A 14,272-nucleotide genomic window follows, 5' to 3' on the forward strand; every position below is an offset into this window, starting at 1 on the left:
TCACAGTAGAGAATTTCTTCCTTATAGCTAATCTAAATCTACCATCTTTCACTTTAAAAAAATTAGCCCTCATCCTATCACTACATGCCCCTGTAAAAAGTCCCTCTCCAGCTTTCTTGTCGGCCCCCTGTAAGGCTACAGGCTGCTATAAGGTCTCCCTGGAGCCTTCTCTTCTCCAGGCTAAGCAACCTCAACTCTCTCAGGCTGTCCTCATAGGGGAGGTGCTCCAGCCCCCTGATCATCTTCGTGGCCCTCCTCTGGACCCGCTCAAGCAAATCCATGTCTTTCTTATGTTGTGGGCCCCAGAGCTGAACACAGTCCTCCAGCTGGGGTCTCAGGAGAGTGGTGCGGAGGGGGAGGATCACCTCCCTCAACCTGCTAGCTGCACTTCTTTTGATGCAGCCCAGAATGCGATTGGCTTTCTGGGCTGCAAGCGCACATTGCTGGCTCATATTCAGGTTTTTGTCCACTAATACCCCCAAGTCCTTCTGCTCAGGGCTGCTCTCAATCCACTCATTGCCCAGCCTGTTGTATTTGTGCTTGGGATTGCTGCGACCCATTTGCAGGACCGTGCTCTTGGCCTTGTTGAACCTCATGAGGTTTGTACGGGCCCACCTCTCAAGCCTGTCGAGGTCCCTCTGGATGGCATCCCTTCCCTCCAGCGTGTCGACCGCACCACTGAGCTTGGGGTCATCAGCACCCTTTCTGAGGGTGCGTTCAATCCCACTGTCCATGTCACCAACAAAGATGTTAAACAGTGCTGGTCCCAATACCGACCCTGTCGAACGCCACTCATCACTGCTCTCCACTTGGACATCAAGCTGTTGACCGCAACTCTTTGAGTGCGACCACCCAGCCAATTCCTTATCCACCCAGTGGCCCATCCGTCAAATCCATGTCTCTCTGATGTAGAGACAAGGATGTCGTGCAGGACAGTGTCAAACGCTTTGCACAAGTCCAGGTAGATGACATCTGTTGCTCTTCCCTTATCCACCAACGCTGTAACCCCGTCATAGAAGGCCACCACATTTCTCAGGCACGATTTGCCCTTGGTGAAGCCATGTTGACTGTCACCAATCACCTCCTTATTTTCCATGGGCCTTAGCATAGTTTCCAGGAGGATCCGCTCCATGATCTTGCCGGGCACAGAGGTAAGACTGACTGGCCTGTAGTTCCCCGGGCCTTCCTTTTTTCCCTTGTTAAAAATGGGAGTTATGTTTCCCCTTTTCCAGTCAGTGGGAACTTCCCTGAACTGCCATGACTTCTCAAGTATGATGGATAATGGCTTGGCCACTTCATCTGCCAGTTCCCTCAGGACCTGCGGATGCACCTCATCAGGTCCCATGGACTTGTGCACCTTTGGGTTCCTTAGATGGTCTTGAACCTGATCTTCTCCTACAATGACCAGTTCTTCATTCTCCCAGTCCCTGCCTTTGCCTTCTGCGACTTGGGCAAATCCCAGTCTGATCCCAGGCTGCTCAGATAATTTCTCTGTATTCCTCCCAGGCTACCTGCCCTTGCTTCCACCCTCTGTAGGCTTCATTTTGTGTTTGAGTTTGTCCAGGAGCTCCTTGTTCATCCACACAGGCCTCCTGGCATTTTTGCCTGACTTCCTCTTTGTTGGGATGCATCGCTCCTGAGCTTGGAGGAGGTGACCCTTGAATTTTAACCGGCTTTCTTGGGCCCCGCTTCCCTCCAGGTCTGTATCCCATGGTACTCTACCAAGCAGATTCCTGAAGAGGCCAAAATCTGCTCTCCTGAAGCGCAGGGTAGCAAGCTTGCTGTGCGCCCTCCTCGCTACCCTAAGGATCTTGGACTCCACCATTTCATGGTCACTGCAGCCAAGGCTGCCCTTGAGCTTCACGTTCCCCACCAGCCCCTCCTGTTGGTGAGAGCAAAGTCCAGCATAGCACCTCTCCTCGTTGGCTCCTCTATCACTTGGAGAAGGAAGTTGTCATCAACGCATTCCAGGAACCTCCTGGATTGTTTATGCCCTGTCGTGTGGTCCCTCCAACAGGTATCGGGGTGGTTGAAGTCCCCCATGAGGACCAGGGCTTGTGAATGTGAGGCTGCTCCTATCTGTCTATAGAGGGCCTCATCCTCTCGGTCTTGCTGGTTGCGTGGCCTGTAGCAGACCCCCACCACAATATCACCTGTCCGTGCCCTCCCTTTAATCCTTACCCGTAGGCTCTCGGTCCGCTCCTCATCCATCCCCAGGCAGAGCTCCATGCACTCCAGCTGGTCATTGACATAGAGGGCAACACCCCCTCCTCGTCTCCCCTGCCTGTCCTTCCTAAAGAGCCTGTATCCTTCCATTCCAACACTCCAGTCATAGGACATAACCATATAATGTAATATCTGGTTACTCTAGAGTAACCAGAGTAAACCCAGCGAGAACTGGATCATGATATCATTTGCAAAAGCAATATTGTATTTGTACTGTGGGATCTTGGAGTATATAAAGGAGGTAATGGACCCATACACAATCATCTCAAGATGCGTGCAGCTTTTTATCAGTGGAGGGTAAAGAAAAGGTGTCTTATTTGAAGACTCAAAACTATACTTTCTTTTATTGTGTCTTTGTTTTATTTTATGCCTTTATCAAAATGTAATTTTTTGCTGTATTGTCTTTAGTCATGGAGTCTAAAAGGAAGCATTAAAAGTTGTAGGTAGTATTTGAGCTATGCCAATATAAAACTTAGGGATGTCAGCCTTTTTTTGTGTTTAGTATATTTAAGATGGAATTTCAGGAGAAAAAGAGAACAGAAAGGAAATGGTGCTTCTGACTACAAACTGTTTGCATGATCACAATATCATTGTCCCTGTTTACTGCTATGGTACATCTCTAAGAAGCCATTTGCAAGTCAGAATACTCCAAGTAGAGGCCCTATTACTCCAGAATACTCCAAGTTAGGCACTATTTCTGGAGAGGAAGATATCCCCAGCATAATCATCCATAGTGAACAGAAACTCTGCTGACTTCATAATTTATAGTGGAAATTGTAGCACAAGTTACTTAGCATTGAACGATCCTCTCAGGAAAGTTGGGGTTTTTTAAATGCTGACAGAAATTGACTGGCAAAAAATACTGTCAGTTTAGAAACACAGCAGTAGAGCAGAAAGCAGGCAGTTGGCAGCACACTGAGAACAAGATGTGTTTCCACACAACTTATAAACAGGTTATAAATATGAGAAACTCTCAACTTGTGGAGGAGGGTTTATGGTAAAATAAGATCCCCTAGGTATAACCCAGTATCTCCCAAGTCAGGGTTGCTAAGTTAGACATAGTCATTATTTATAGAGAGGAACCAAGGAAATTGAGGGGGAAAAAAGACATAAAAAAGCAGTATTTAATGACTTGAGTCTTAAGATTGGTCATTTTAGCTGCACAGAGACAAGCAACAAAGCTGTCTTAATGTCCTAACACTGGTCCTAAGGATGCAACAGAATTTAAAAGCTAAGATTGAAGCTTGTTCCTGGAAGGAGGTACTTTCCAGTGCCTTCTATTTCCCCTAAAGCCTTACTAGGCAGGAATGCTCAAAATGCCTAGATGCAGACTGGGTACAGCATCTCCATTTAAAAAAAAAATCCTGGCTGGAAATCTCCAGTGTTAGTGATTTGACTTGTCACTGGTTCTTCATTTCTTGCTTTCTTTTATTGTCTGCTACTGCCATTTCCCCCAAACATGGGGATTCTTTTGGTAATTCTCTTGGAACTTAAACATCAGGCTGAGCTAAGAAATTCTTAATGAGGAGAAATATCTTAAAATGTGTGTATATATATTACTTCAAAGATCTGAATTTCTACATTTGCTGGTCTGTTGTGACAGAAAAGTGAATTGCAGGAGGTAAGAGCAAGCTGATCTTGTAGAAGTGCTGCCTCTGAAAAAGGAAGAGGTTAAAATCGTGAAAAAAAATCAGAATAAGCCTTTATAGAGAATGTGTTATAGCATAATATCTGCTGCCTTTTTTGTTGTAGAACTAATGTTAGAGATCAGTTCTCCTGTCTGAGCTATTTATCATTCGTGAGTCTTACCATTTTACACAAAAAATAAAAAATTAATCCTTATGTTAAACTAGCAATCTAGTCAATTATAAAGCTGGTGTGATATCTGTATGACTGGGCCTAAATACTGCAGTAATAAGAAGCTACAGACTTTCTAAGACTTGGTGTATTAAAGCTAAGAAAAGCTTTCTTCTTAAATGCATTCTTCTACTTCTTTTCTTTGGAACTGGTGATAAAAATGAACAGAAGATACTGAAGATAAAAAATAATGATAGATTCACTTTCATAACTGAAAATAAGACCACTTTCTCACTGTTGTAAGTTGGTGTAATTCTATTTATTTAAGTGGCTTAATAATACCAGCTAAAGGATCTGTCCCTAAAATTCCAGCTTAGAATTAGAATCATAGAATCATAGAACAGTTTGGGTTGGAAGGGACCTTTAAAGGCCATTTTGTCCAACCCCCCCTGCAATGAGCAGGGACATCTTCAACTAGATCAGGTTGCTCAGAGCCCTGTCCAACATGACCTTGAATGTTTCCAGGGATGGGGCATCTACCACCTCTCAGGGCAACCTGTTCCAGTGCCTCACCACCTTCCTCAGAAAAAATTTCTTCCTTCTATCTAGTCTGCATCTACCCTCTTTTAGTTTAAAACCATCACCCCTTGTCCTATCGCTACAGGCCCTGCTATAAAAGTCTGTCCCCGTCTTTATTTAAGCCCCCTTTAAGTACTGAAAGGCTGCTATAAGGTCTTCCCGGAGCCTTCTCTTCTCCAGGCTAAGCAACCCCAACTCTCTCAGCCTTTCCTCATAGGAGAGGTGTTCCATCCCTCTGATTATTTTTGTGGCCTTCCTCTGGACCTGCTCCAGCAGGAGCATGTCTTTCCCGTGCTGAGGACCCCAGAGCTGAATGCAGTACTCCAGGTGGGGTTTCACCAGAGCAGAACAGAGGGGCAGAATCACTTCCCTCGGCCTGCTGGCCACGCTTCTTTTGATGCAGCCCAGAATACAGTTGGTTTTCTGGGCTGCAAGCACACATTGCTGGCTCACATCTAGCTTTTCATCCACCAGTACCCCCAAGTTCTTCTCAGCAGGGCTGCTCTCATCCACCAGCCTGTACTGATACCAGGGTTGCCCTGACCCATGTGCAGAACCTTGCGCTTGGCCTTGTTGAACCTCATGAGTTTCACAGGGACCCACTTCTCAAGCTTGTCCAGGTCCCTCTGGATGGCATCCCATCCCTCAGGCATGCCAACCACACCACTCAGCTTGGTGTCATCTGCAAATTTACTGAGGGTGCACTTTATCCCACCATGTCATTGAAGAAGGTAAACATTACTGATCCCAATACAGACCTCTGAGGGACACCACTCATCACCAGTCTCCGTCTGCACATTGAGCTGTTGACCACTACCCTCTGGATGCAACCATCCAACCAATTCCTCATCCACCAAACAGTCTATCCAGCAAATCCATCTCTCCAATTTAGAGAGAAGGATGTTGTAGGGGACCATGTCAAAGGCCTTACAGAAGTCCAGATAGACGACATCCATAGCTCTTCCCTTGTCCACTGATGTAGTCACTCCATCATAGAAGGCCACTAGGTTGGTCAGGCAGGACTTGCCCCTGGTGAAGCCATGCTGGCTGTTCCAAATCACCTCCCTGTCCTCCATGTGCCTTAGCATAGCTACTAGGAGGATCTGTTCCATGATCTTCCCAGGCACAGAGGTGAGGCTGACAGGTCAGTAGTTCCCAGGGTCCTCCTTTCTACCCTTTTTAAAAATGGGTGCAATGTTTCCCTTCTTCCAGTCACCAGGGACTTCACCTGACTGCCATGACTTTTTCAAATATCATTGGCAACTACATCAGCCAATTCCCTCAGGACTCTGGGATGCATCTCATCAGGTCCCATAGACTTATGTACGTTTAGGTTCCTCAGGGGGTCACAAACCTGATCTTCTCTCACAGTGGGAGGGACTTTGCTCCCCCTGTCCCTGCCTTGAGGCCCATCCACTCGAGAGGTGGGGGAAGAGAGGTTGCCAGTGAAGACTGAGGCAAAAAAGTTGTTGAGTACCTTAACCTTCTCCTCATCTGTTGTTAGCAGTTTGCCAGTTGTGTTCATCAGGGTGGATATGCTTTTCTAGCCAGCCTTCTAATACATTATGTGGGAAAAAAAAGATTGACTTTTTATTTTTCCCTTCAGAATGCATTTTAAAGCAAGTGTTGGCTTTGGGTGGTGGTTTCTAGTGCTTTTGCCTGTACTCCCTCCAGAAAAGCCTGTAGCTTTTACAGCACAAACCTTACATCAAGAATTTTTGTAGCTGAAATAAAGTCTTCAGTACCCAGAATGAAGAGTATTTACTCACTGCATGACGAAAAATTTTCTCGCTGCATGACATTTCTTCAGAGGGGTTCTGTCATTGCTAATAAATGGTTTTCTGTTCAGAATGTTGTCCCCTAGTTAGACAATGGGAAGTTTGCCTCCCTTCATGCCACAGTAGAAATCATTGTTGGTCATTGTTGGGTTTGAAACAGAGGCTTAAGAGGAAAAACATTACTTTCTTATTATTTCCTGTTGTAGTATGTCTGATTCATAGGTTTTTCAGGACAAATAGTATGTTCTATACTATTTCAGTTAGAATGTGAACTTACATATTTGCTAAGTATTTATCACTGAAATTATGAGAACATGCCATTAACCACAGCACTGAGTATGAGGAGGTAGGCATACTGAGGAGTGGGGTATTCCCATGTTTTTGATGTACGGTTTTGAGTAAGTTTTAAATACAGTATATTTTTTACTACTAATTCCATCTCTCTTCTTTTTAAGATTCCAGATTCCATCATCTCTCGTGGTGTTCAGGTGCTTCCACGTGATACAGCCTCCCTCAGTACTACTCCTTCAGAATCTCCTCGTGCCCAGGCCACCTCTCGTCTCTCCACTGCATCCTGCCCGACACCAAAAGTAAGTACGTTCAGGCTCCATGCTCAGACATATAATCTATCAGATTAATGTATTGCCTCTTCTGAACAAGGTTGGTTCGCATGCAAGGGTTGTATCATTCTAAGTAATAGATAAATGCAAGACAGTATAGTTCATTCCATGTGTACTGTTGCACAATTTAATATGTGGGTCCACCAACACGTTAGGGTTACTGAAGTTTCATGTTATCTCTTGCAATATCAATCATGTATATGAAATTGTTAACACCTTGAATGTCTTTAATATCCCCAGGAACATAGATAATCCTGCCACTGAGTAACAACATTAAGCAAGTAGTATTTTGTTGACAAAATGTATGTGCAAATTTCTAGCCTGGGCTGGGGCAGTTCTGTGCCCCACTTTATTGTTGTTCAGTTTAAGACACTTTCAAACCAACTGGTTTTGCTCAAACTTAGATATTTGCTGCCTGACATTTGGAAACAAAAACCAGCCTAAATTGAATAGAAAGAAAGTTTTAATGCCAACCTTGTGGGATTATTATTCAGTTCTTACTGACTACGCTATACTATTTAATCATTGAGGTGAACTCTAGTATGTTCTCTTATTATCAAACTTTAAATAGCATACATCAAAAACCAAGTGAATTGACCAGTGGCAAGGCCTATAATGTTTACCTTCAGCGGGATTCCTTTCAGCAGAAGCAAACTCTGCCTGAATTCACTTTGTGCGTTCACATCACAAAGATCTTTCTGTGGCACCAGATGCTGACGTACTAATAGACCCGTGGCAGATGGCAAACAGTAACATTCTTCATCATCTAATTCATGATCCTTGAAGATTATTCTGCTTGCTACAGTGATTGCCAGCATCTGCTATTTCTTCTTTCCTGCTGTCTTGTTCTTTTCTGTCAGCAAACAAGATTTATTTGCAGCCACCCATAGAAATGTTTTGGTTCAGCCTCTGGGATTGTTTTATGCAGTATTCACCTTCACTGTAGTAGAATCAAAATTATTCTGATGGACAGCATCAGAACTTGGAACTTCATTATATAGTCTGCTTTTCTTAAGAAGATGTTCAGTGAATTCTGTCTGCAAGCGGCTCCTTCATTTTTTTGTTAAAAAATTGTCACTTGTCTGATGGCTTAAAAATAAAAACTCAAAGCTTATTACATTAGAACACTCAGAGCAGAAGACCAATATGAAACAGAGAAACTGCACTGAGTTTTATGCCTGTTGACAAAACAAGTGTCCAGAGAAAAACAAAGGAGACTAGTAACAGGCACAAAAAAAGGACAGCATTGCTAAGACATAGCTCTAGATGAAGCCTATATATTTTCAGAAAGCTTATCACAATGGGAAGGAGTAAAGCTTATCTGTTGTGAGGCCAAATGCACTCCTGTAGACTATCTTCAAAGATTCAGAGATTACAGAAGGAGACTACAAGAACTTTGAAGCAGACTAAAAATCTGAAACTCTTTTTTGGGAAATTAGTTGAGATGAGCTCTTATCATAATTGGATCATGCTTTGGTATTTCATGTTAAGCCCTGTTTTTCATGTATTACTGCAAAATCAGATTTTGTTCAAAATGTGTGGGACCACACCACTTTATAACAGCTATTGCCATGCAACATCTAGCTCGGCTAGCTTTACTGTGATGTCTTTCAAAAGTGAGTGGTACAAGCTGTTATGGGGAAAGATATAGGAAAGCCCAACTGGAAAATAAACTTGAAGGGTGATCTCATCTGTTCCTATTACCTGGAGGTTGGATTTTGCACAAAAGTATAAACTTCTTTGCCACTTGGAGAGCTCTTGGGTCATTTTTCTTACTACTTTAAAAAACCCGAACAAACTACTCGTTATCTTTTGGTTCAGTCCTTTTCAGTACCCTCAAGTTCTCAAACATCATCTGAATTTGTCAAGAAATACGGTTCATTCATATTCTTCAAGACTGTTGATATGTCTCAATGTCTTCATTTACTGTGTTTTTCCTTCTGGATCCTGGCTTTCTAATAACGCAGTATGAATTAAATTTACACTGGACCTCTTGATCCACACAGTAGTGAGAATAAAGATAAATTGTACTTCAGCATCAGTTGATAATCCAGGGTGGTTTTTTCCTTCTCTAATCTGCAAGTGTATATTTTCAGTATTCTCATTTGCTGGTTTAGGAACTCATTTCAGGGCTCCAAAACATGTATATATGAAATGAAACAAAGGAGAGGAAGTTTCAGGGAAAAAAACCCAACAATTTAGTTTCCTTTGATTATACATATTGTTTGGAGTGGCGGTCTAGCCATAGAGCTAGTGGCACTATATTTCTTTGTCAACTACATGTTCCAGTTTACTTTGTTGTACCATTTTCTTGTTGCATTTTTTTGTCCTAAATGTACATAAACCCCTACATCTCTCTTACTGAATGTGCTGAGTAGCAGAAAGTTGTGTGTGTCTCTCAGAAAAACATCAAGCTTCTGCAGTGAAGGGAGCACCTCTATTGAATTAATGTAAGTAGCAGGTTACTAATGCATGGGGGTATTGGAGAGAAGGTATCGGAGAATGCACTGCTAATACTCCTGATTGCTCTGTTAGGAGAAGTCTTTACCTTTTCATAATTATATTTTGGAAAACCTAATGTTGTTTATATATACACACAGATCATGTAGACAAAATACAACATTTAATTTTAAATTTGCTTTACTGTTTACACTTTATCTTCCATGTTTTCGGAAAATCTGTTTCTAACAAAGTAGTAAATGATGAATATTGAGTTTGAACCTGTGTACTTCAATCAGTCCTCAAAAGTTTAATTTCCTGATAAAAGAAGTAATTATATTTTTCACTGTAGCCTCTTGGGAGGTCAGAATTTCTCAAGACCTGTTTCCATTGGGACTACTCTATCTGTCATTAGGTAAATCCCCCAAACTGAGCAAAATTGCTTTTGTTAGCTTTTAATAAATCTGTGTAGAACACCTTCCTTGTACTCTAAATTGCATTTGAGTTTCAAGCAAAATCCACAGCAAGTCAAAGAGCATTTGAACCATATTTATAGTACATGGATTCAAATATAGAGGCAATCTAAGTTTTACTCAGGGGAAGACTGCACTAACAGTCCTCCCTTTTTCAGTCATTCAACCATAAAGTTGATAGTGATTGTGATAGATATTTTTATCTTCTACAATATAGTTTTGGTCTTTTCAAAGTTTTACTGCTTTCTCAACAAGGTTAGATGAATTTGCTGACTACTCACATGACAAAAGTTTAGGATGACACAGTGTGGCTTGCCAGTTTTTCTTGTCATTTCCAGTAGCTGCTAAGATTCTAAGATCTTACTATATTTTTGTGTATGTTTGTGGTTGGCATTTTCATGAAATTAAATGCAATGTTCTTTTCAGATACAAAAGCAATACACTACCTAGTGTAAATACCTTTTACAAATACGGAGAAATTTTTTTGTGTTTGCATTAATGTTGACTCTTGGGGCTTTTTTAAACTTACAGTATAAGATTTTAGATTATAACTTCAGATAACTTAAAAGAATATATCCAGAGCAAATGACTGAGTCATTCCTTCAAACTTCTAATTTTGTTCTACTCTTAGGGAGATATTAGTATAAAAGAAAATTACAGCTTTCAAGTTGAAGTCTTCACTTCTTCCATACATAAATGACGTAACCAATATTTAATTTTTGGCAGTGTTGTGCGTCAAAATCAAATGAAGCAGATACAAAAGACCAAGGACAGGTTTTCAATTATCACCAGGAATACATTTCAGTGACAAGAGGTGTTCAAAGTATTTCACTTTGCAAGATCATCAGTCTCACTGATGTTCAGTTTCTTCCACTTCAATATGCAAAGTTTCTTTCAGTGTTACCTTTGATCGTGAAGGATCCTGAGGAACTTGTTTAAATGAGAGTGTTTTTTTCTTTTTCCATCCTGCTACTTCATTCCCAACACTCCTTATATTCTGCTTAAGAAAAAGTCTCTCTCTACTTTACTTGCTGGATATCTGTCCCTTCCCTAGCTATCCATTTTTTAGTTACACTGAATTAGACAAAACCCTCGGTGGTGTTAAGTTACATCCTTACATATTTGTAGTTGTGATAGATAGCTTTTAATTCCTACATAAGAAAAGTATATAGGCTCTATCTTACAGCTAAAATGGGCAAGCAAGGCTATTTTTCAGAAGTTTTTTCATTTCTAGCAGAACAGTCATCTCATCTATCCACCACTCCATCCACACCTTCTTTGTAGCATAGTACATTTAATTCTGCTAGTTGATCGCTTTCTGTAACTTTCTATAGCTGTCTCGTATTAAGAAGTGTTATATTTATCATTAGTAAGTTGACATTCACTAGAGACCTAATACTCCTAATGTAAAAAGTATGATACTTGTAATTTATGTAAATGTTTCAGTTGCAGAGAATCTCTGAAACGAAAAAGCCTAGAAAAATACATTAAACATTTAAAAAAAAAAGAGGCTGATGAGAATTATTTCTGTGGCAAAAAATATTTTATTATTTCAATGATCTCTCATGCTTGCTACCAATGAAAAATGGTGCTTCGAACACCTTCTGTCATGAACCATAGCTTTAAATGTTGAATGTGCTCATTGGTGCAAGTTTTCCACACAGACAAATGAGTTACAAATTAATACTAAACCTAATTATGATTTATGTCTTCAGTCTAGTGTTGTGACTTTTAATATACAGCTACTATGTGAAGTAATGACATTAGCAGATGGGAGCAGGTAGAGTTGGGAAGATCCTTTTATATCAATTATTGTTAAAAATCTTTCAGTAGAAATATTCAGTATTTTCCAGTAGAAGATCAGGTTGCTTACCAGAAATTCTTAGTTAATAATAAGATGCAGTTCAAGACATAATTTGGCAAGCTGTAGTTTTATCCATACGGTAGCTATTTTGTGTACATTGAGTGCGTTAAATTTTATTTTTGTTGTCTTGATTCCTACTATTTCTTCTTAAGGTGGTCATCAGGGTGAAAACAATATGGCAAGTATGTGAATACATTTTAAAGTTTGTACACATACACTAAATTCCCAAGTAAAGTTTTTTTCTTTTTTATTTATTAAGTTTGTATATGCTATAGTTTTTTCTACCTAGGAACTTGCTTGAGTAAGTAGCAAGTGCTTTGGCACAGCTATTTAGCTGTGATATGGTCGAGGAGCATGGAAAAGTGGAAAGGATGTTTAAATTCTTAGGATGATCTAGGTAGGTGAAATCACAGTCTGAGCACTGCAAGGTTTCTTGCTTTTTCCTGTAAAACAGGTAGCTGTGTATAGACACACGGGCTTAGTTAGATATTTGATCCTGCTAAAAATTCCAATGTTTTCTTGATTATTTCCGGGCTTTATTTCCTCTTAATTTTTTTTCAGTGCACATTCCAGGATTACAAAAAATTATATTTAGTGAAAAGAGATGCTGAGTGAATGTATATTGGAGTAGAAAGTAGCCAGAGTTGCCTTAAGGTGAGGAATCTTGCTTACTAATGCATGTCAATCTACTGTATCCTCCCAGGTTCTCCTCAGTACAGTGCAGCAGTGGTTTTCAAATCAATTACTAATTAAGATACTAGAATGTTTTCCATATAATCATTGTCTTTTTTCCTCATCGGTTAAACTGTATTGTCCTGGCAAAACATGTGGATGATTGAGTCCTAACAAGTCTCATTTTTAGTTTACATTTTGGTTAAAAGCCCTGATTGTTGTTAGTTAAAAACACTAAATGCCACAGTTTCAAAAGTGAGACATTGTGACTAAGAAAGAAGCAGCTTGGTATGCTTGGGATATCAAAAAAAGCCAAATACATCATAAATAATAAAAGCAAAGTCTACTAAAATCCTTTCTAAAATGGAAGATTCACTTTGTAGGAAGGTTGAAAAATATAGGGGTAGTGTTTTGCGGGTTTTTGTTAGTACCAAAATAGACCCATCAACAGTTCTCTGGAGAGGCAGAATAAAGACTTGTGTCATCAAGTTTAAGCTGAACATTGACTTTCAGTAGAGGTGCTTACTTGACTTAGTTTTATTTACTGAATATCTGTTTTTCAAGTAGTACCATATTCATTGGTAACTGGAGTCTGTATTAAATAGTGTAGCAGTGCCAAAATCCAGTTCTCTTTGTTGCGTTATGCCCAAGAACTGTTTATAGCAGGGCTAAAGAAGGATGTTAGAGTAGTTGGAAATTGGCTACTTATACCAATCCAGAGCATCCAGAACAATTCTTGAATTGATAGAATCAGCTACTTTTCAGACCTGTTTTATACTGGCTCTCTATGTTAGGGAATGTTTTGACTGTACAGAGCTACACGATTCTGATGATAAGGTGGAGTGCTTATGGGTGAGGATGAGAGGGAAAGCCAATAAGGCAGATATTGCGCTGGGAGTCTGTTGCAGACCACCCGACCAGGTTGAAGAGACGGATAAATCATTCTACAAGCGCCTGGCAGAAGTCTCAGAATCGTGTGCCCTTGTCCTCGTGGGGGACTTTAACTTTCCAGACATCTGCTGGAAATACAACACAGCAGTGAGTAAACAATCTAGGAGGTTCCTGGAGTGTGTGGAAGATAACTTCCTGACACAGCTGGTAGGTGAGCCAACCAGGGGAGGAGCCTTGCTAGATCTGTTGTTTACAAACAGGGAAGGTCTGGTGGGAGGTGTGATGGTCAGAGGCCATCTTGGGCTTAGCGACCATGAAATGATAGAATTTTCAGTTTTTGGTGAGGCAAGGAAGGTGGTCTGCAAAACCACCACTATGGACTTCTGGAGGGCAAACTTTGGCCTCTTCGAGGCACTGGTTGAGAGAGTCCCTTGGGAGATGGTCCTGAAGGGCAAAGGGGTCCAGGAGGGATGGACATTCTTTAAGAAGGAAATCTTAATGGCTTGGGACCAGGCTATTCCCATGTGCCGCAAGTTGAACCGCCGAGGAAAACAACCAGCCTGGCTGAATGGGGAGCTTTTGCTAGGAGTCAAGAAAAAAAGGAGAGTTTATCATCTCCGGAGGAAGGGGCGGGCAACTTGGGAGGAGTACAGGGATCCTGTTAGATCATACAGAGAGAAAATTAGAAAGGCAAAAGCTCAGCTAGAACTAAATCTGGCCACTATTGTAAGGCACAACAAAAAATGTTTTTGCAAATATGTTAACAGTAAAAATAATCTCAAGGAGAATATCTATCCCTTAATGGATGCAGAAGGGAACGTAGCAACCAGAGATGAGGAAAAGGCTGAGGTACTTAATGCCTTCTTTGCCTCAGTCTTTAATAGGGAGACCAGTTATCCTCAGGGTACTCCACCCCCTGAGCTGAAAGGTGAG

General features: G+C 41.1%; 1 protein-coding gene across 13 annotated transcripts in view; it reads left to right on the plus strand.

The window, feature by feature from the left end:
• GPHN (gephyrin) overlaps positions 1–14,272 on the plus strand; it is a 316,516-nt gene that overhangs the window by 205,957 nt on the left and 96,287 nt on the right. For all 13 annotated transcript variants that reach the window (XM_030040768.2, XM_030040830.2, XM_030040792.2 and 10 more), the window contains one exon: positions 6,836–6,970. In XM_030040768.2, coding sequence (XP_029896628.1) covers positions 6,836–6,970 — 135 coding nt within the window. The remainder of the gene's footprint in view (positions 1–6,835; positions 6,971–14,272) is intronic.

This window comes from Aquila chrysaetos, chromosome 2, assembly GCF_900496995.4.
Source record: "Aquila chrysaetos chrysaetos chromosome 2, bAquChr1.4, whole genome shotgun sequence".
NCBI classification, from domain to species: domain Eukaryota; kingdom Metazoa; phylum Chordata; class Aves; order Accipitriformes; family Accipitridae; genus Aquila; species Aquila chrysaetos.